The 22,901-nt window shown below is 42.1% G+C and overlaps 1 protein-coding gene across 24 annotated transcripts in view; it reads right to left on the bottom strand.

Moving 5' to 3' along the window:
* The window catches only part of ADGRL3 (adhesion G protein-coupled receptor L3), a 515,386-nt gene that overhangs the window by 102,620 nt on the left and 389,865 nt on the right, over window positions 1-22,901 (bottom strand). For all 24 annotated transcript variants that reach the window (XR_009729502.1, XR_009729503.1, XM_061379988.1 and 21 more), the window contains 2 exons: window positions 4,671-4,976; window positions 2,456-2,559 (listed from right to left, as the gene is read on the bottom strand). Coding sequence is in view for 22 of the 24 variants with exons in the window: in XM_061379988.1 (XP_061235972.1) it covers window positions 2,456-2,559; window positions 4,671-4,976 (410 nt within the window). In the remaining 2 variants the exon portion in view is untranslated. The remainder of the gene's footprint in view (window positions 1-2,455; window positions 2,560-4,670; window positions 4,977-22,901) is intronic.

Here is a 22,901-nt window from a genome sequence, read left to right as displayed (position 1 = left end):
CAAACACCCAATGTACAGTTTGAACACAGCAGGAGACAGAAAAGCAGCAAGTAATAATCCTTACTTCACTCAGAGAGACATGAAAGCAAGCACAGTATTTTCCTACCATCCTCTCTGGCTTGGCTGAAATTTCTCCAGGGGACTCATCACCCTTCCTCCTTAGTAGCTTGGTCCCAGCAGGTGATAGAGGAGGGTATTTTTGGGAGACAAAGCAGATTAGGAACGAAGACACGCTGAGCAGGTATGAACCCTGGCTGACAAAGTAGCATTTCCAGCCATTTTGTAAGCTGTGCTACAGCCGTGGATGCTGTGGGATAGATGGCCAAGGAGGACTCAAACACTGGGGATGCAGCAGAGCTGAGCTGCAGGGTGTGATCAACCCCAAAGTATGGCTGGCTTTCTGCTTCTTCTAGCAAGAAGTGGAGCTGGCTTTGCTGAGAGGAGGAACACTCATTTTTCAGCTTTAGATAGGTGCTGGGAAAAGTCTACAAGCTTGGGGCAGGGAAGCGTCCCAGCCACAGCAAGGATGTGAGAAACCAGTGCCTGATTTATGGGTGGATCAGTCTTCAACTCTAAGCACAGCAATGATTTCCAAGCCTCTTGCTTGGGCAGGGAAACCAAGTGGTTATTGATTATTTCATTAGTAATTTAGAAAGTGTTTGCTCTAAGTATCTTATTGAATGCAAACCCCAGCACATGCCCATAGGCAAGCCTGGCAGAACTTTCCTCTCAAAAGTCATTCCTGGAAAGTCTTCATGTTTTTCTAGCAGCTCTCAATAGAGGCTGGGACATGTATTCCAAGATCCCAGTTGATTACTTAGGCATCAAATATTGGATCCAGTCATTCGGCAGATCCCTATAGTCTTCCCACCAGCTGGTGGAAGCTTCCCAAAGCTGAACATAACTAAATTCCTCCACAAAAATAATAACAATTAAAACAAACTGACTACCTCCAGTCCCAATTTTAACCTGCTGGGCATTTCTGTAAACCTGGCTCTCCAACTGTAGCCTGCTTTGAAAGCGCATAGCAAATTAAATGGGGGTCATTTCTTACGCAAATGATAGCTGGGGTTTCAAATAAAATAAGTCTAACCTTGATGGAGATTTCATCAGTGCAAGCTATTATTTCCCTCTGCTAATGGCTAACTGCCTAGACATCTTCACCAAGCAGCAAAAGGTCTCCCAGCTGCCTTTGTGAATTATAGCTAGCGTAAGTAATATTAACCCCTCCAGGATAAGTACGTGGGTCATAAAACAAGAGCTGCACAGCTGCTAATACCAGCAAAGGCAATTTTTATTAATCAGCTAGCTGAGTGCATGGCAGGAAAGCTGCCCACCCTCCCACATGGGACAGAAGGACCACAGGCTTTTTAATGGTTGTGCCATGTCACGGTAGCCCCATGTTAATTAATATCTTCCCTCGTCTTTGGGGAGGGAAAGGTATAAATATATATGGCGCGATATAGTGATGATCAGGGGTGTATGTGCTAGTGATTTACAGGTTGTTGTACCTCAGTTAAGATGTGAAACAGGCAGGAGAAAGCCAGAGAGTCTTGTCTGTAGGGTCACCCAGTCCTGTTCACCAGCAAGCACTGGCTCTCTGGGAGTGCTGTGTTGCTCTGACGCAGCAGCACAGCTAGCCTGCAATGCTGGGACTCACTCACTCTGGCTAAAGGAGTGAATAAATCCCCACAGATTGCAGTAATAAGGATTCAGCCCACAGACTCTGTGGCATAAACACACATCTGGTCTTCTTTTGTAATAAAATCAGCTGAAAGCACCACTGTGCATTAATAATAAAAACGTTCAACATATTGCTATCAAATAAGCTCTGCTTGTCTTGAACTTCTATTGTCACATGTTAATGCACTTTTAACACTGATAAATGATGAAGTGCTACAAAATATTCATCAAGGGACTTAAGAGTCAAAAGATACGCATTACTGCAGCACTGTTTTCTATTCCATCAGTTCCTTTACAATTTGGGCAGAAGCTAAAAACAGAAAGAAGTGCAATGCAAACATTTCATATTGAGCCTGCCTTTCTTTGGTAAAGATTTCTCAACTATAGGATTTATCCTGTGCTTGCATGGCATAAGAAAATCCTTGCGAATGCATGAAAGGGAAAGCTTCCTTCTGCAATAAGTTGGTATTTTCCACATGACCACCCACCTCCTCCCCTCTTTTCCTCCCTTTCTTGACACAAACAAGAACCACTGTTCACTCTAGTTAAATTCTGCTCTACAGTTCCTCTCCTTTGCCTTTCCGTCACTTTCTTTGAATTAATTTCCATCACGTATTTACAGTCTTGCTTTCTTCTTACAATTCCTCATTACCTCGCATGGCTCACGCTTTATGTGTTGGTCACTTTGGGTTCCCTGTTGTGAGAACAATCAGGGAGCTCAGGAAGGTTAGTGCGTAGGTTCAGTGTGGTCAACACATGGGAAGGGTTTTACCTTCTGAGTGATGTGGTTGATCCAGGGAGAAGAACAATTGCTGAGATCAGGTCCTTGGGGCTCCCAAATCCCATCTGGCGCAAGACACCGGAAGGTTGCAACACCTAGAAAAGGAAAGACATTGTGTTCAGTGTTACCAGTTGCATTTTTCATCCAGACCCCATGTTACAGGCTTCATTTCACAATGATAAACACCTCATGCAAAGCATGGGAGCTTAGTAGTGCTTAGGATCTCAATAGGCTCCTTCCGAGTCATTTCAGTGTCCTAGTCTCCCATCATCTTATCCCTAAGACATAAAAGACCCACGAGGTAGTGCAAGGACATTATTTCCATTTTGCTGGAGACTATGGACAGAGTTTTTTGCGTTAGGCCAGGCAGGAAAGATGCCAGGGACTAACAAATCAAAGCTGCATCTCAAACACTGAGCCAGCACCTTAAGTGTTCTGTTCCACCACTGGTGCCCTGGGATCAGACCCTGTACTTCAAATTCCATGCTTCTTTATGTAGGTTTTATTGCTCTGAATCGTCATTGAACCATTTGAGTACAAACACACAAACATTTAAACACTACGAATGCCAAGATGTAACATTGGGCTTTACTGTCCACCCGCTGCTGTCAAGAGGGACTTCACAGGAGAGTTTTGTTTGGCAGGGGCCACCCCAGGTTCCTGCTGCAAAAGACAGCAAAGGACCTTGGGCCCTTCCAGACAAAGAGAAATGCATCCGAAATGGTGCAGTTAAAGATCTTTAAAAAGCAAGAAAGCCTGAATACGTGGATTAGAGTCTGCTTTATACAAAGTGCAGAGCCAAACTTTTCAGCAGAGGAGTGAATTACAAGGCTAGATCTGATGGTAGCACCGATTGAAACCAGTGAGAGTTTGCTTATGTCTTCCAAGGGAGCTGGAAGAAGCTCACTGCTACTTTACCACAGCTTTTAACAAGTCGCATGAATTACTGAAATTAGAGATGGGGAAGGCTTCTTGCCATCCCCTATCAAAAAGTTGGGTTATCTTCTTTTTTCCTTATCTATTTTCATCCAGCTCTCCTGCCGAGAAAAGGGCTCCCTGCATCCAGCCTTCCTTTTCCTCTTCTCCTCTCCATTCCTTTCCCCAGTTTCAGTGCAGACTCTCCTTTCCCCTCTCTGGAAACTACATAACACTTTTGGCATTATTTTTACCAAATGGGTCTGGAAAGGTAGCAAAAATGGTCTTCACCTATTCTCACAACTGATGTCTTTCCATGCCCATCATACTTTAACATATTTTTATCAGTGTGACCTCTCCAAATTCAGCAGAGAGTCAGTATTCATATACACAGGTGTAAATTTAACAGAGTCTCCTCTGCAACCAAGATCCTTTCATCTCTTATTTTTATGCAATTTTCTCCAACTTCTGATTCCTTCTTGGCAAGCAGCTTTTCAGCTGGACACCAAGACTCACTTGAAAAACAAATACTTTTAGAAACCCGCATTTGTTAAAATATGGCAAACTGAGCCATATGCCAAACCCCATTCTTTATTTGACTATATTTTCAGTTGGACAGAAAATTTCAAAAAGCAATCTTTTGGAAGCAAACAACTTGGGGGGAAGAGTAGAAGAAGAAAAATCCAATAAGCAATAAACCATTTTGAAAGATTTGGCTTCCCCCCTCCCCCTCCGCTTTTCCTGTTGATCACACTGGATGCTGTCTGCAGGCTGAAAAACCACTCATGCTGGTTCAGGAGTGCTCCAAAATGCTGGCCACAACCTTTGAAATGCAAACAGTGCAGCAAACAGCTTCAAAATGTAAGTTTTGTTTATTTCTCCCCCTTCCCTCCTCCACTCTCAATCAAGCAAGGCATTGGCCATCAACACATCAGCCAATGAGCCCAGGATCTACAAATACAGGCAAAACCAGAGATAGCAGGCACATTGTACGTAACTTCTGGAAGCAGAAGCTTTTATAGTACATCAAGCTCAACCCTACAAGGTCATTAGCTTGCACTCTCTTTTGGCCAGAGCCTGGGATGCTAAAGATCCTGCACAATGTGGCCAGCGCCCAGCCAGCTGCTTGCCACAATTCACCAAAGCAATGCAGGCTGACAGAAGGCATCAGTGTGATCTACTGAGGGAAGCATGTGTGCCAGAGGGGCCTGTGAGCAACCCCATTGCACACTCACAATATCCCATGGGCAAACAGAGACAGCTTGCTGTGTTCTCCCACCCCTCAACTCACCTATAGAGCCCATAGGACATGGCTGCTTTGCCACCTGTCCCTGCCGAGTTCGAGACCACATAATATCACGGGCTTCCATGGGATCGCAGCTCTCGGCACCAGCCGGCGGCAGCTGGGAGGAGGCAGGCGGGAGGTGGGTGGTCATTTCATCGGGGACATCAGCCATGGGTGATGGTGTGCTGGTGCTCCTGTTCCTCCTGCCCGAGGCCGAGGTCGTGGTGGGGCGGCTGCTGCTGCTGGTGACCATCCGTGCTGTAGTGCTGGCTGTGGTGCTCCCTGGGCTTAGAGCCCCTGATGTTGACACTCCTGGAACAAAGGTGTAGCTGATTAAAAAAAAAGAAGGAAAACAGGGATTCAAGCCTAGGTCCCAGGCACGTCCCCTCTACTTCTGTGGGGTGTAGTTGGAACTACAGCTAATGCAAGGCTTGCTTCACAGACACCTTTCAGATCAAAGCTGGAGCACAAAGCAAGAGATGCACACAGGGGGGTAATGACTGCTGGAGCACAACCGATTTTCCAAAAGCACTAGCATCTGATGAAAATAAAGCAGAACTTTATGCCCTCACCATTTTTCTTCCTGGCATGTTAATGTAAAAATCTTATTTTCCATCTTTTAGGGAACACCTATCACAGAAGTGCTTTTAATTTTTTAGTGTTACTGAAGACCCAGCTGGTTTGGACAGAAGAATATTTTCCATGGTGTAATAAAAAAAGCCCCACGTCACAAATCCATTCCCAAAACAGCAGCGCACAACAGGATGAACATAAGACTGTTCTCCAGAGCAAGCCATTCATTTACCCTCAGGTTCATGCCTTGCTGCTTCATCCCAACAGCAGCACTTGGCCCCTTGTGGCAGATGCAAAGGTGCATGCCAGCCTAGCCAAATCCTCCAGTTTAATGCTCAACAGGCTATTTAATTTAAAACCTGCGATGAACAGTCAAGCACCAAAAGGTGGGGAACCTGCTTTAGAAATGCATTAACCCATCCTACAGTGCATCCTACAAATACATCCTACATCCTATAACCTACAAACATCCTGCAATAGCTCCCCTAAATACTGCAAGTGGTGAACATTGAAGGATGCCTACCTTACAATTACCTTAATTTGCCTCCTATTTAGATCAAGGTGCTTGCACAGACTGGAGCTTCCTGGGGATTTCTTTTTGTCTTGACCTGAAATCTCAGGTGGGGAAACTGAGGTTGGCTACCTACAATTGCTCCTCCATTGCCCAAGCTGTGTACAGCTTGTGAAGAAGCCTGTTTCTCCCATCTCTTTTGCCTCTCCCAAAGATAAGCACCTTCCTGCTTCTCTCAACATAATGCTTTTACTCGAATTAAATGCCAGATATTCACAAATGCCCCTTCAATCCCTGCCTGGGGAAACACTGGGGCTGTCTGGGAAAGACAGGTAAGGAAGCCATATGAATAGGCTTTTCTGATCCTTGTCTGATACTCTTCTCTCCTTAATTCCCATGCCACAATATTTCCCTACCATCCCACCTCTTTGAGCATCAAAAATCCTTCAGAGTTACTGTTGCTCCATGTCCAGTAACATGAACTGGAGTTCCTATATTAAATACAGCTAAGTGTGAACTCCAGCCTAGCCAGAAATTGAAATGTGAAAATCACCCTGTCACCCGAAGGACCAGCCTCTTAACTATCCAGCTGTGTGATCAGGCTCATCCTGCAATATCCTGAGAGTGGAGATTGTCCTCTTTCCTAGGTCCAGTGAAGACAACCACACTCACTATTTGTGCAATACTAGTAAAATATTATAATGTTATTAGTATAATATTATAATGCATGTGTATAATGACTTTCCTGTCACTGGAGTTCATTCAAGCCAATTTATTTCAAACACAGAGAGGCCTGCCTTTAGTGTAAAATAGAGGGTTTTGTTATTTAAGTAATCTAAGTCCATGGGTCTGTGAGCAATTCTGCCCCAGAGTAATCAATAACACAGCACTTGAAATACGCAATCCCTTTGGTTTTAGGTAATTTTACTCCAAGCCTGAGACAATCTCCCTCAAACTTTAAAATTCAGCAGCATCATACACATGATTTTCTGAGGCATCAGTATTTTTCAAGAAAACATTCAGTTTAAAAATCTGAGCTTTACTCTCCTTGGGAAAACCCCAGCCTCAAAAAGGTGAGCGACAGCGCAACTCCAACAAGTACAACGCAAACTCCTGCAGACATTGACAGATTCCTTCTAGTTTTTTCTCAAAGTTGTGCTAGATCAACAAGAAGTTGTGGAGAACTTTTGCAGATATTGTTTTTGCAGATATTTTACAACAGCAGGTACATGAGTACATATTTTGTTTCTTCGTAGTAATGATCAGCCCAGTAGATAGCAACCTGCAAATTCTCCCATTCACTCATGCAATAAGAAGTTCTTTTCCATTCGCAAAACAACCTATACTTGTACACTACAGGCAGAGGTACCAAGCAGATACAGCAGTTGTAGTTGCAAAGCCAAAACTAGCATACCTCCCCTTAAAATAATCCTTACAGTCACTTGTGAGCATATAGAAACATTTCCTGAACACCCTGGAGTTCCCTTTGATCCACACACAGGGATGCTGAATTTTTGAGTCTAGTCTTCATTGACAATCATTGAATATCTCTTGGCATGTTGTTTTTGGAATAGCACTGGCAAGTTTACTGTAGCAGCAAGACAAAGGGATTTAATGGCATTTTCCTTCAGTTACAAAAAAGAGAGTTGTTCTATCTTTAACAAACTCCTTAGCCCTACAGTTGAAATTCTTTGAGGGCTTGTTCTTCCAGTTTTTCTCTTGTTCAACTGGGCTTTCTTGCTGCTTTTAATAATAAACACCTTAGCTATTTACATAGGACAAATTATAAGAAGACATAAAAGAGCTGCCATGAAATGGCCTAACGGAGTGAGATGAATGGGATACCACTGAACTCAGTTCAAAGGTCTGCTTATTCAGCAAGTCAGTTTGGTAATGAGCTCCAGCAAACATGATCACCACCCATTTCACTTGCACCAGGCAGCACTATTGCTGATTTTGCTCACAGAGCTGTGTGCTTTAAAACAAAGTTAATTGGTAAGAAGGCAAAGAACAAGACATCAGGATCATTTACATATAAATGATTCTCAAATCCAAGCAAAACCACGAAAAGACGACTGCAATCTGTGAAAAATTACCTAAATCTGACAGCACAGAACAGAGATCAAACCTCCAGCTTAACTCAGGCTGCCAATAAACTGTGCATTTTTAACTCAGGTAAAACAGCATTGCAGCAGCGCTTTAGCAGAAGGATTCTTCAGATAATACTTCATAATACAATCTTTGCTCATAGGCAAGTGCTAACCTTTAAAAATCATCAACACTATTACAACTAAAAATGTATAATCTCACTAGTACAACTAAAAATGTAAAATCATCAACACTATTGCAACTGAAACATACAGTAAATAAATTCTATTTTTACTACTTGTTTTTACCATGTATTGCAATAACAAGAGTTCTAAGACAGCTTTTGGATAAGACTCAGTTTTTACTCCTAGGCTTCAAATCCAAGACTTTGCAGACTTCCATTCTATGATGCACAGCACTGCTATAGGTATTTCCACAGGCTGTGGAAACACCTCTTCCCCAGAAGCACTCCAAAGTGGTATTTAACTTTCTTTCTTCCCTGCTCTATCTAGAGAGCTGGCACTAATAGCAGAAGGTTAAGTTTTGCCATCATTCAGCCTAGAGCTGCAGCTATAAGAAAAAAGAAACAAAACCCAAAGCATTTCCAGCATTCCCAGGGGAGTAACTGCAACTCCCAGAGAAGCCTCTCTACTCCCAACACATTGACTAGCAAGAAAAATAAATCATTAGTTTTTTTCTTTTCTTCCTTTTATTTCCCAATTTTATGCTGAGATTGGCCTTCTGGAGGAGGAATTTGGGTGGAAGGAAAATCATGGGAGAGGTTCACTCACAGGGAAAAATATGTCCTCCTCACCCCCTTACCCATGTCCTTGTTTTCCCCTTTCCTGGCCTAACATGACAAGTGCACTACTGACCTAAGACCAGCACTTCAAATCTGCTACCAGGAAAACCCATCCCATGTATCATCTTACCTTCTACTCTGCCTGCCTCTTCCTGGTGCTCCCAAACATGGGAGACTGCTTTCCCAGATGACTCTGACTAGTGTTTTCCTATGGCCAAAGCAGCTTTGATTTCAAGCAAGGCTACTTGTGATCACTACTAAGCTACCTCTTCTCTCATAGTTTTCTTCTGGCACCTAAGTATCCAGCCTATGACCCAGTGTATTCAACAACTGAAAACCCTTTTTAAGAGATGTCGTGTTTTCTGTCCCATGAATGAAGATAACTGGCTGTCCCTGGCGCACAAATTGCAGACAAGATTTCCCGGGTGAGGTTCACTGGCTTTCGCTAGGTAACAGGTGACAGAAGACATCTGTCAGGCTCTCCCTGGGGGTTGCAATCCAAAGGTTTAGCCTGATGGCTGTGAGCCAGTGTTTGCTCACGTAACTGGAAAGACAGACCACACTCCAAGTTTCATGCAAAAGGTCCAAGCAAACCATGATGACTTCACTGTCCAGAGAGTTCTGTGCTCTTGAGACTGACACTTAAGCAGATGTGCTGAGATGCCAGTGGCCAAGAGCCCATGCCTGCTCTCCCTGTGCTGCAGCTGGTGCAATGCTTGAGCAACCAAGTTGCCTGAGCAACTTGGTACAACTAATCCAAGGAATCCAGCATCTCAGTCTTTTGGATACAGCAATCCCTCTTTAGCACATCTAGGCTGCATTCACAATTATTTACACACATTGTTGCTGTGCTAAGACAAACGAACATTGCTGGTTTCAGTAAGGCTGTGAGAAACACAGAATCTTAAGATACCTCCCTACCTCTCTGCTAGTTTTGCCCTTTTCATATCTGTCAATCACATCCTTTGCTTACAGGGAAAAAGCATCCCCTTTTATCACTTTTTTTCTTCTACTGAAAGAAGGTACAAGTTGTATTTACATAGCAAATAAGAAGGTTTAGGCACCTCTTGAAAGAAACAGCACAAAAAACCCCCAAACCTAATACAGTTGGAGGATTATATCACAGCTGTTTTTCTTTTCCCTGCCACATAAACGTATCTCATGGGAATTAGTTTTCTACAAGCATTTTCAAAAGCATTTCAGAACATTTTCTGAAACTCCATAGAAAAGAATTATTATTTGAAAACAAATATATTCCAATTTTCATTTTCCCTTTTTGGGGGTAGTGACTTTTCACTAAACTCACAGCAAGGTGACAGAAAAGGATGACTAAAGTCAAGAAGCATGTATGTTGAGACTTGCACACCCGGTACCATCCCTAAGAGCTGCTGTTAAAACACTGGTGGACTGCAACATTATACTGAGTCTACACTACAAAAGTACACTACACTGCAAAAACGTGTCATGATGGTTGTCTGCAGAAGACCAAAAGCCACATGCTAGTGCCACCCAGGAACTGTGGGCCAGAGAATCAACAAGGTAAGATTAACCCCTAAATTATGTACAGCTCCTTCCATGTGTTTGAGAGAAACTGATTTATTTTCTACTGCAGGGGAAGGCCAATCAGGCTTCACATCAAACAGCTCTCCCCTGTGTTCACACATGCCATTATCTGGGGAAGCTGAATCAGAATTGTGTGCGAACATAGAAGTTCACACAGTGATTTTGGAGAGGTTGGAGTTATGATTTTTGTTGCTGCAGCTTTATTGATTGAGACTGACAAAAGACTTGCAAAAAACACTGTTGGGAAGAAAAAGTTATGTAAGCGCTGGCCCCAGAGTGTTCAACATGGCATGTTGTCTTCAACAATGGAATAGATATGTATCTCTTTTTTCTCTGTCTTACCCATGTCTGAAATAGCAGAGGAGGAAGATGCTGCATCTGAGAGAAGAAAGGTCCATTCCCTTGTGGACTGTTGCCAAATGGAAAAACCCTTTCTGAATTTTTTTTCCAACCTCTTTCAATAGCAGATCAGTTTTTATGCCCAAAGCTACTCTGCCCACACGTGACTACACTGTTTGGCCTGGGCAGATGGTGTGGTGGATTTGGCAAAATGTTGAATTCCCTGTACTAGGGAAAAAACTCCAGCGGTGGTCCAAGACATCATGCAAACTCAGCTATTTCAGTGCACTTCAAGCTGGAATCACTTAAGACTCTGAGTTCTTTCCTCTGAATCTCAGTTTGAGCATTTAACATAAAACAACAAAGAATGAGAACTGAAGAGTCCATAATCATTGCAACTGGCTCAAGTCCAATCAATCTGCCCCCAACTCTTCCTTTCTCATTGCACCACAACTCTCAGCAAGACAATTAATACATTCAAAGCAGCCACCACATGGGACCAATTTCCAACAGCCAAAAAATATGCCTAGCAGAGCTCCTTTGAATTAAAACTCTACAGTTCTGACAATGATCAACTGTTTATTACACGCGCCACTTTGCTATGGAAAGGTCATTCTGTCAAAAACATTCTTGCTATTATTGCAAACTTTCAGATTTTGCCTAAAAAAAAAAAAAGGAACTCAACCAGCAGCCTGTTTGTAGGGTTTTTTTTTTTGTTTGTTTTTTTTTGTTTTGTTTTTTTTTTTTGTGAAATATCAACTTTTATGCTTTTGTGGGACTTCTCTGTGTGTGTGTGTATGTGTGCTTAAGCACTTCATACATATTTTGGCTCTTAGTGTCAGGTCCCTAGTTTAAATGTCATTTGAATAAAATAAGCTACTTTTTTCTTTTATGCTTTTCTTCTCTGACCCATTCTTCTCCAAGAAATGACTATATCACTCATAAAATGGCTTACTTCAGATACATCAGACCATGTTTTGCAGGTCAAAAGAAGTGATCCTGCCCCTCTACTCTCTTCTTGTGAGACCCCACTTGAGTATTGTGTACAGCTCTCGTGTCCTCAACATAAAAAGGACATGGATCTGTTGGAACAAGTCCAGAGGAGAGCCACGAGGATGATCAGGGGACTGGAGCAACTCCTGTATGAATACAGGCTGAGAAAGTTGGGGCTGTTCAGCCTGGAGAAAAGAAGGCTGCGTGAAGACTTCATAGCAGCCTTCCAGTATCTGAAGGGGGCCTGTAAGGATGCTGGAGAGGGACTCTTCATTAGGGATTGTAGTGAAAGGACAAGGGGTAATGGGTTAAAACTTAAAGAGGGGAAGTTTAGATTGGATATAAGAAAGTTCTTTACTATAGCGGTGGTGAGGCACTGGCATGGGTTGCCCAGGATGTTGTGAATGCTTCATCCCTGGTGGTGTTCAAGGCGAGGCTGGACAGAGCCTTGGGTGACATGGTTTAGTGTGAGGTGTCCCTGCCCATGGCAGGCGGATTGGAATTAGATGACCTTAAGGTCCTTTCCAACCCTAACTATTCTATGATTCTATGTTTCAAATGTCACTGGCATGGGGTTACAGCACACTACTATATCTAGCAATACCAGGAAATTAAGTGGTACAGCACAGGAGCATCAGTTGTTGTCTTCACTATGGTCATCTTCTATGAGAAGACAATTCCTAAAATCTTCAGTTTTTCTACTCGGGACCTCTGACAAATCCATCTTTGTGAAACGCTCATACCCTCTGGTGCCCATTCAATGAGGGCATTAATGCCACATTGCTGTTTCCAGGCTTTGCAACTGATTCTGAATATTCAGTCAGACATTTAACTGGACCATCATGCACAAGACATCAAAACTGAGCCTTTTATTCAGTATCAGGCTGTAATGCTTTTAGAAATGCAGACCAACTATGCCCATAGGAGGCACGGTAAACAGGAAAAGATTACAGAAGAGCTGATCTAATGGAGAGTAGATCAGGATTTATTACAAATGGAGTAATCTAATACATTTGAGAGTTCAGTTCAAGAGCTATATTTAGGCAATCTTGCTTCAAATCGCTCTAGTTCTCAAAAATGCTGTCATACATTGTTATTACAAATTTCTGGATTTGGATGTATAAAATCTGACTACTACTATTTTTTCTCTTTAATCCACATGTTATTTCATAAAGAAAAAAAGAAATCTTACAATCTCTTTTTAAGGGCACACCAGCTGCATATTATTACTGAATGTATGGAGTGAACTTCTAACCTCCTAAACAATCTCTGTCCCCTGGCATGGTTCATATCTATCAGAACCAGTGGTGCAGATCTTATACACTGTCTTCCAACCTGAATCCTTCAAACTCTATTAAAGAGAAGCCCGTTAGGAATTCCCCAGTATCCCATTGTTAGAGAAATCACTTTTGATTTCAATAACAGGTGCTGTCAGTTTTTTATTCTGACCATGTTAGAGTACAGACATGTGAGCACTCCACTTACAACTTTAAGAGATTTACTGGAGGCTGAGATTGCCAGGTTTGTATTTATTTTTTTACCTTTTAATTAAACCACATATATGTTTTATCCATTCAAGCTGAAACATTCCTTTTAGTTTATATGGAGAACAAGCACATGCGTAGCTGCTAGGAGGAAAAAACAAATTTTCCTCTCTGTAGTTTCATCTAATGTATGTTTCCTGCCTTTGGCCTGCACTTTGCATCTTTAATTGTAGAACTTGCATGTGCTCTGCTGAGGCAGTGCCAGATGGAGCCAGTACTTCTCCAGCAGTTCTCCATCTCTGCATTTGCAATGAATGGGAGCAAGTGCAGGAATCCTAAAATGACTATTCATACCCTAGCATTTTCTGAGGGCCACAGACAGCTTATACAACTATCCAAAACATTTCTTCAGTTGTGAGATACAAACACAAGTTTAATAACAGAAAACTATCATCTTCAAATAGCCTCTGTTCATCTGTCTGTGTAATATCTCCAATCTAGATGTTAGTCAGCAAGATGGCCAATTGCATTTGGATAAATGCCTTGGACTCTTTTAAACATATCATAATCTGCCTGTGAAATGGCTGGATAGTTGCTTTCCAATTTGTGAAATGGTTCAAATGCTGTAAATAAAAAAGAAATTGGACAGCTTTCAAAAGGACAGATTAGACTTTCCAATTCTCAGTGAATCGGTGCTTCTAAGCTACACTCCTGTGATCTCTATTAATATTTAACATCTGATTGTGTTACGCTGTTATCTTGAGGAAGAGGGCATAGTACAACTGAACCTAAAAACACAACCCACTGGAACTACAAGAAGTCAGCTCCCTGGACCCACAACATATGAGTGTGCAAGAGGTATAGGTGGAGAGGTGAGTGGAAAGCTGCCTGACCCTGCTTTCTCCTATCTAGTTTGGAAGATTGCAAACACACAGGCTGCTTTTTGCATTTAATATGCATCTCCCTTACACCATGTGTACCACACCCTGATCTCAGCTGCTATGAGGCTTGGGATTTGAGGTCCCTCCCAGTTTTGTATACCATTACTGGGCTTCCAAAACATCCCCAGTACCCACTGTTTTATATGCAAACACATTCTGGGGGTGGGCTGGTCAGCTAAAATAAAAGAAGGCAAAAGGAATAAACAAAACCACAAAAATTGAAGGTGGAGCTAAGGTTACTTATACCCTTCTTTCTCTAACATGTTAGGATTGATTTCATCAGCATGCAGATGGTACAGCATTCCCAGACATGAACTGGAGACCTGAAAGCAGGTTTGCTGTCTGTACAGTAGACGTTATATCCATACTGTACTTTTAGCATCCTCTAGAGCAACAGGAATGATAAAACTGCCAGCAAAAGATCACCTTTTGTTTTTCACCAAACCCATCTATTTTCTCCTCTTGCTGAATCCACTGGTTATTTCAAACCTGATTCAAAAAACTAAATCCTTCTCCAAAGCTGCCAAAGTGATTTCTCTCTCCAGAGCACCTGCTTCACTCAGTCTCTAACTGCACTGGATTCTATGTTATCTATTTATTCTTTTTATTCTTGCTCCTACAAGAAAACCAGCCTGAACTATGCAGAGAGCTGACCACTAAAACCAGCAAAAATAGGGAGATGCTGAGAACAGATGTTTATTTTCATCCTTTGAGCATGCTCGGGTGCACCTCAATGTGGATATGCAGATGTCAAGACCCCTCCTGTAAATCAGATGGCAGGCATGGACTCAGCCTCTCGGCTGCATCTTGTTTTGGAGCTTGGATCAGTTCAACCCTCTCCCCAGACACACCACTGGTTTGCTTTCTGCCCCTGGAAGGGAGGAAGGGAACAAGCTTGTGCTAAAAAAAAATAATCTTTCATGTAAGCCAATCCTAAGAAGCTGACAAAACTCCATTGTGAGTATATCAATATTGAGCTACTTTCAGAAATAAAGCCGTTTTCCTAACAAACCATAAAACACTGTTTAGCTCCCTTCCAAAACTCTTTATTACTTATGGAGAAATGTCAATACTTTGTAAAGCTCAATTCTAACAGCTGTATTCATGTTGGCTCAGGGATCTGCCTAAACAATACTTAACTACAGAACTGGTGTCTAAATTTGTTTTATAAATATCTGATGTTCTGCGGAGGGCTTTAACAATGAGAGCACCATTAATATTATGAAAAACACATTTGCTTCAACAAAGCGGATTTATAACAAATGAACAAACTGAAATATACAGGGCTTTTTAAGGTGAAAAGAACTGTGGAACATTTTCAAGGTTCTCTGGTCTTCATAGTATACTTCAGTACTTATGGAGGCAGACAATTTGGTATACTCTTAAATCCACACTAATGTCCTAAAAAGGCTGGCATGCAAGCATCCCTCACCTGTGTCCCAAAGGCTAGGTTTTTTTTTGAGGGAGGACACTGGAGTGCTAACAGTGATGTTGAATATGCATTCATATACCTCAGCATCTCAAGGAGATGGCAAAGATCTCCAGCCTGAAGATATTGCCATGGCTAGTCATCTCAGCTGAAAAGTCACAGCAGAAAGCTCAGAAGTAGGAAGGAACAGCATCCAAAACTCAGAAAAGGATTCAACCTAACCTGTTTGGCTGTGCATCATTAAGGGATACCAGCTCCCATGCAGTCAGCTTTGGCTGAGACATAGTTTCAAACTCTTATGCAAGGGGTTAATGACTGTATGACAGTACGTAAGTCTAAGGTGGAAAAACCTTCAACACTTATTTCTAGCATTACATTTGTCAGCTTTCAGATTATTCTTGTCAGTGGTTAGTTCAGACCACCACATTGCCATGTAAGCATGTTTTCCTTTTGAAGCAGAGGAATATACCCATTGACCTTGCAGGACTTCAAAATGGGCCCACAGAAGACAAAAACATAAGAAAAACTTACAAGAAGGTTAATAGTAGCACTGAAAAGCAAAATATTTAATGTCAAAGCTGTATGATTGCCTCCCCAGGTTTAGCATGTGGTTTTGCATGCAGTCAGGCACTAAAGTTTACATGCCCAGGGGAATTACTGGTCCAAACTAGTCACCAAATGCACAAAGGAACATCCAGGTGCTGCTGTGCCAGAACAAGGATTTTCCATAATGTACTCTTGGCCTGGAAGCCTAAACTGCACCAAATCCACTTGGGCTACCAACAAAGGCATTGAAGATCCTCAGAAGCATCAGGAGAATCTGAGGAAGTTGGAAACTGGCAAAGAAAAGCAGACAGGATGACAGAGAAATGAAAAAAGTAAATTGCACCATTTAGAGATTTTTAAACAATGTAGTCTCCATGCCTTTGTATATATACACCAATACAATTCAATATCCGGTATAGCTGCAAAGCCTCTATGTGATACTTTGAACAAAAGAATCATGTCTGTTGTAAAGAAAAAAATAAAAAGAAAAGATATGTATATTCAATATGTGAAAAAAAGAGGAAAGAGAGACAAGAAAATGTCTGGTCTAGTCCAGTGTACTTACTTTAAAAAGTACACCTGCTGTCTAGCTAAATATGAATGTATCTTCATATGACTGTAAGCTTCAAAAGCATAACAGAAGACTGGGAGGGAAAAGAAGAAAAAGAGTAGCCAAGCAATCTATACCTGATTCTAAAATACAGCACAGATCCTTATATACTTACAGATATTTAAGTATCGGATAAAACTACCGCTACAATGCAGGGCTAAAGAGCTGCTGTATACTTCTAGCACATGGCCTAATCCTCATTTTACAGTTCTCAAATGTAACATAAAATAAATGCATCAGTCTACAAGTCTATTTCTCCTCCCTTCAGCAACAAATATGTTGAAATGTTTCTGTTTTGTACAAAGCAGATACTTTAGTACACATGTTGAGACCTGCAATGTTATTAGCCATGAGCTTTTCACATTCATGCATCAAGAAGTTTCATCAACTTGCAGGGAAGAAGCATATTAGTTTTTCCAGCCATTGCAGCACTTTACAGGTACTAAAACCCTTAAAATCCCTAATATTTTACATTATGCAGCCAGAACTCATTTTACACTAATGCTGACCCAAAATCTAGCTCACTTATGTAATCAAAAGCAACTCTTCTTCCATTAGCTTAAATGTAAATGAGAAAAAGCATGCAGCTGAAGCAGACAGAATAATTTATAATGAGAAGAGATGTCAGGCCAGGAATACTAAAAAAACCCAGAGCATAGCACTGAACTCATTTGGAATTGAAGGAAATAACAGACTTTCTAGTATGATGGTCAGCCTTGAGATGGGAAGGAAAGAAGACGGTCTCCTATGATAGACTGTTGTGGTCAGCAGTAACCAAGTCAAGAAATACTGAAACCTTCAAATAAATCATAGACACATAGAATCATGGAATGGTTTGGTTTGGAAAGGACCTTCTAGTTCCAAGCCCCCTGCCTTGGGCAGGGACATCTCACCCTACACAAGGTTGCTTAAGGCCCTGACAACCGGGCTTTGAACACTGCCAGGGATGGGGCAGCCACAGGTTTCTTGGGCAACCTCTTCCAGTGCCTCACCACTCTCACAGTAAAGAATGCTAGAGCTTGACTGACCACTGATTAGAAACACAGAGTTGATTGGCATGCCAACCTGGAGCTGCTCAGCAAAATAGAAATTACAAGTGTATGCACTGCAGCAGTAAGCGGCTTGCTTGCTCTGTTCAGCTGCCATGGAGATTGTTCCAAGGCAGAGAAAAATATGACTTTGCTTGAAGAGAGAGAAAAAAAGAGAGATTAGATTTAAAAATCTAAGTCAACCAGGCTATGGGCAGAAAAAAAAAAGTAATCTCAAAAGCTGTTCAATCTGCCCAAGACCAGAGGTGCTCTTTGTAAGTGGGTCACAACATTGATGACAGCAGGAGCTTACAGGTTCCTGGAGGGCCATTGCATTCACTGTATCAACACTTCCATGCTCAAGCCTTGGCTGAAAATGCCACCCAACAGCAAGCAACTTATGACTTTGCCTCCTGAAAAAACATTGCCTCTTACAGCAGATCTCTGGGGCACAAAAGAAACTCCAAGCCTCTCAACTATTTGCTCACTTTTCCTTGACGTGTTCGGCTGGTGCTTGGAAAGATTTAAGCCTTTCCATGGATAACTAGAAGATCCACAACTATAGCATGGATGCTAAGAACAGAGTGGTGGGGGGAAGTGAAGGAAAATTCCACCCTAACCAGACAGCCCAATGTCCTTGTTTCCTTATCATCATCACAGCCCACAACACAATCCTGGGAAGTGCTGAGATGTGCCAAGGATTAACAGTAAAACAAGAGGACAGGGAAGGCTTTGATCCTCCTGTGCTATTGTATGAGGAAATTACAGGGTAATGCAAAAGAATGAGCCCTTCTTTTGATTAACATTATTCCTAGAGGAATCTCCTGCAAAGTCTGAAGCTCGGACAAGGTATTGAACTGAAGGGACCACTCTTCCCATCTCTATGCCAAGCTCAGTATGTCCACAGTACATTTCTGAGTACAATATATGACTCTAATCCTCTTGGCAGCAGTCACTCATACAAGGTCAGTCCCATTGCCTACAAGATGTCTTTCCAAATTAAGCTATTATTTTTCCTTATTAAACTTCATATTTGAGCTAAAACAGTGACACTGATTCAGTTAAACTATTGCTGTCTGCAGCTCTGTTCAGAGCAGAGCTCACAGAAATCTCATAAGAGTCTGAGATATCCGGTCAAACAGACTCCAACGAGGCAACAGCTTGTAACTAAGAGAAATACAACTTTATTTCAGCCACATGCATCATTTCAGCTCCAGGGGCAGCAATGTGTATTATGCTTCCCAGCTGAGATTTTGTCTTCAGTAATAGCAATATGCATCCTGTATGAAGAGACTCAAGAGCATCTCTAAGAGCAGCCTACAATACACTGTTACAATACAATACAATACTGAGACATGCTGACCCAACACTTATTTGCCACACACAGCTTTCAGCCCGCCAGTGGCTGCTGTTCTGGTTGGGGATGGGGATGTTCTTCCCCAGAAAGAGCTATTATTTACTTCCATTCCCCACCACTGAGGGAAAGGGGTGGAGATAAGGAGAAAAATCAGCTCTCGATCCAGTCAACTTTTAAACATGATCAAGTACTCACTGGACAACAAATCTCACTAAGGAACTTAGGCTGAATATGGTCTAATAGAAAGGAAATTTTAAATGTGTGCAAAGAAAACCAAATAAAACACAAAAGGAAGGAACTGATTCTAAAAGCAGGTATTAGATTTCTTTTCGCTCTTGCATTCTGAGCAAATATTGTTCAAGGATGTTTGACAATCTGTTTGCCAGCTGAAGCATGCATGACTCCAATGAGAACATAACAGAAAAATTTGTGCCCCTTTCTGTGAAGCTGAGGCAACTCCACGCTGTGGTGTTTGTCTAAATGAAAAACAAAATAATGGCAGAGCTGACTCAGGCCAGCTTAAGAGCATGCTGAATGAGATGGGACGGAGCTGGGGAACAAGGGAAAGAGGATGCAGAAGGTGTAAAATGGGAATTAAGTCACACACAAGGACCAACTTGGCTTAACAGTTCCTTCCTCCCATGATTAATATTAATTTGGGCCTTTCTAGGTTTCTTTTTCCTTTTTGATAGTATCTAAATCTTAGCCTGGGTGGATGAAAGCAGTATGAGGTAAGCCAGTATCACTAAACATTTTTCTTTCGGAGACGATTTCCCTGCAGGGATCCTCCAAGTGGGAAATGCGGTGTTATATTGCCTTCATCAGCCAACAGGAACATTGCGCCATCGAGGCCAAGCCCTCACAGGTGATTGAATCCCTGCTGAAATTTCAGCCTAACATTCAGAAATCTCCCGCTCTCCCTCTTATCCAGATTTCTCTCCCTGTACATTGAATAAAATCTCATTCATGTGGAAACTGCATTACAGCTTTCTGGGCACAGTGCTGGCTTGCCTCCACTAGAGGGGACATTAAATAACTATTTTTAGCTCTTTTCCTCAAGCTGGGACAGATCCAAAACATAATCCTGCCTGTCTCACCTCTCATTGCCTACAAACCATTTATATATCTGCCCCTTCAATAACAAGCTGCTCCTTCCAGTTTCATTTCTCCATTATTTTCCATTTGCTTTCCTTTCCCAGAAGAGCTTCGACTGGCAAACACAACCTGACCTGGAGCTTTCCTCAGCCTCACATCCACCTCTAAGCTCCCTTATCTCTGAAAGCAAGGCTACTGCCAATGCCAACAATTTTTGATACCTTCTTTACTTGACATCTGACCCCTTCCTCACCCCCAAGTCCAGTGGCTATAACTTACAGTGTGGGGTGGTGCCTTCAGCTTTCATTTATAATTTATTTTAAGGATTACTTTGGGATGAAGGGTACCTGGAGATGCAGCATGCTACCACTTAGGAATATTCTATCAAAGAGAGGAAAAATCAGACCTGGAAGAAGTGGGAGATTATCACTTGCTAACCCTGCAGCGACCATGCCCAGAGGATAAGACAACAATGGATTAGACCTGCAACAGCTCCATGCTTTACTATGGCAGGAGCTCACTGCCACCATCATCAACTCGCTCCTGATTGCTACTGACAGGACAGTCATGGAAAGTAGGACATCCCAACAAAGTTCCAGATTAGCTTCAATGTTATTTTCTGTTTGAGCCAAGCCTTGCCCCTTGTCTGCTTGTAGGTTCCCTAGGAACACTGAGTCTTGGCTCTATTAGAGCTATAGGCTTTTACAAATTGCCTTCTTTAGGTACATCTGTGCAGGAGGGGCACCTATGGGGCCTGGCTGTTCAGGGCTGTGGATCCCAAACACAAGTCCCAGATAGTCCTGACAAACCTTTCATGTTCCAGGTAGGGGTATAACGGACAGAAGGAAGCCCACCTGCGCACTGAACACAAATTAAGCTCATAACACCCCCAGCATTTTCTAACATTTACAAACATCTTTCCTTCTACAGAACCCAGTGCAGCAGAGTATGGGGAGGGGAGATATAAAGCCTTCTTTCTGGCTGATGTGCTACATCCCAGAGGTAATATTTGTTGAATTACCACTTTCTCCACCTTTGGGGAGCCATAACCAGTGGAGTAGCTCTAAAGTCTGATTGCAGGGTGGAAACAACATCCATTTTCCCACTCCCAGAACCACGAGATGAACTAGCTGTGTTTGAGTGTATGTATTTGTGCATACCCTTCTTCCTCCACAAAACAAATTACAATGAGGGTTAACTGATCGAACACTACATGAAAGAGGATATTATAGAAGATTTGCACTTGAAACACCTGTCTCAATATAATTTGTATTCTTTAAAAAGTGCTTTTTTAAAAAGTAGACAAGAAAAACCAAAACTGATACCCTTAAAAACATTTGTGATTTGAGCTTCTCTAAGTTAGATGTACTCCCTCAGGACTGTAGGTAAAGATCTGGTTTTGCCAACAATAACCAAGAGTACTAGAAAAGAAAAAAGTAAATTATGAGACACTCAATCCTCTGATAACCCAGATTGAAGCCAAGGGCATCCTTGATAGTGGAATACATTTAATCGAACAACAATACTTTCCAATTGACTGCTGACAATGTAACAGTTGTGTCAGCAAAATTTCCCCTGCTGCCTGCCTCTCCTTACCACCCTGTTGTGCAGAAAGATGGGAGCACAACAGAGCCCTGTTCAAAACTTCCTTGTTGCAGGGCATCCTCAGTTTTCTCTGAAATATGTATTCAGTCCACACCATCACTGGTGACCAATGTTAGGCAAGCTGCTGAAGACATGCAGCTGGCATGTGGCAATGGTGCAAGTGATGATAAGTAATGATTTTGTGAACACAGCCCATTATCACAGCAGACAGTGGGAGATGAAGATAAGGATTTGTCTTACCACATCCATGCAGAGAAGCTTTAGGTTTCAGGAAAAGCAGCTGGATATTTATTGCAGGTCTACAGTTCTGGCAGTAGGAAGAAGTATTAGAGATGACAACGCCATTGCACACCCGACATATCACAGCATCTTCCAAGAGCTCTCAGATAAAGAAAGGTTCATTTTATTCCCAGGCAGGTAGGCCAAGGATGTAAAGAGCTATGGAGAGCTAGAAAAATACTTCAGCCATTTAAAAGTGGGGCAGCTACCCAAATGCTGTCCTGACAACATCACAAACTTGTGACAGAGATGTGCCAAGAGAAAGAGTCAAGTGTGTGCTCCTTGGGGAACTCCTGCATCATGGGTCAGTGAAGGAGCTTGTGAAGCAGGCAAAAGTTGAGGCTCTTTTGTTGCCTGAAATTAGTCCCTTTGAAATGTTCTTGTCCTAACTAAATAAAGAAAATTCTTTGGGCTGAATATTTAGAAATCCATTGTCTCATTAAGAGCAAAATCCAGGGGGGCTGCAAGAAGAATGGACTGTCCCCAGTAGTATGGATAGTCCTTTGCAGCCACTGCCCTTAGTAGTGGGTCAAGTATGACCTTGCAGACTTCTCTTTCCCTCAATTTTTGTACTTTATTATTTTTCCCATTGGAAAATAAATGCAAACACAATGGATGAGACCCTTAGGTCAAGGCTTTCAGAAACAGGATCCCAGTGTCAGTCTCTAACAAGTGGCCTGAGAAAGCAGTATCTCCCACTCCCTTTGAAAAGTACTGGCCTTTTGAGTATCAGATTATTTAGGGGGATCGATCCTTTCCTCAAAGTTTCATTTTCTCATAGCACAACCCTCAGGAGTCCAACCTAATGAAATTGCACATGTGGCCAGAACTAAGAAAACCCTACAAGAATAAGGCCCCCATTTCATTCAGACTAACTGTGAAATCTTGAGGGCACCTTGATGAGCACTGAATTCTATATTTACATCACACCTCAAATAACTATAATTTCCAGGAAATCACAAACATCCTCTTCACACATCTACATGAACAAGCA

The sequence above is a fragment of the Neopsephotus bourkii genome, unplaced genomic scaffold (genome assembly GCF_033783945.1).
Source record: "Neopsephotus bourkii isolate Nb327-2 ecotype Australia unplaced genomic scaffold, CSIRO-AGI_Nbou_v1 NB_1781, whole genome shotgun sequence".
Lineage (NCBI taxonomy): Eukaryota > Metazoa > Chordata > Aves > Psittaciformes > Psittacidae > Neopsephotus > Neopsephotus bourkii.
The sequence above is the reverse complement of the archived record's forward strand: the minus strand, read 5'-3'. Positions and strand labels throughout refer to the sequence as shown.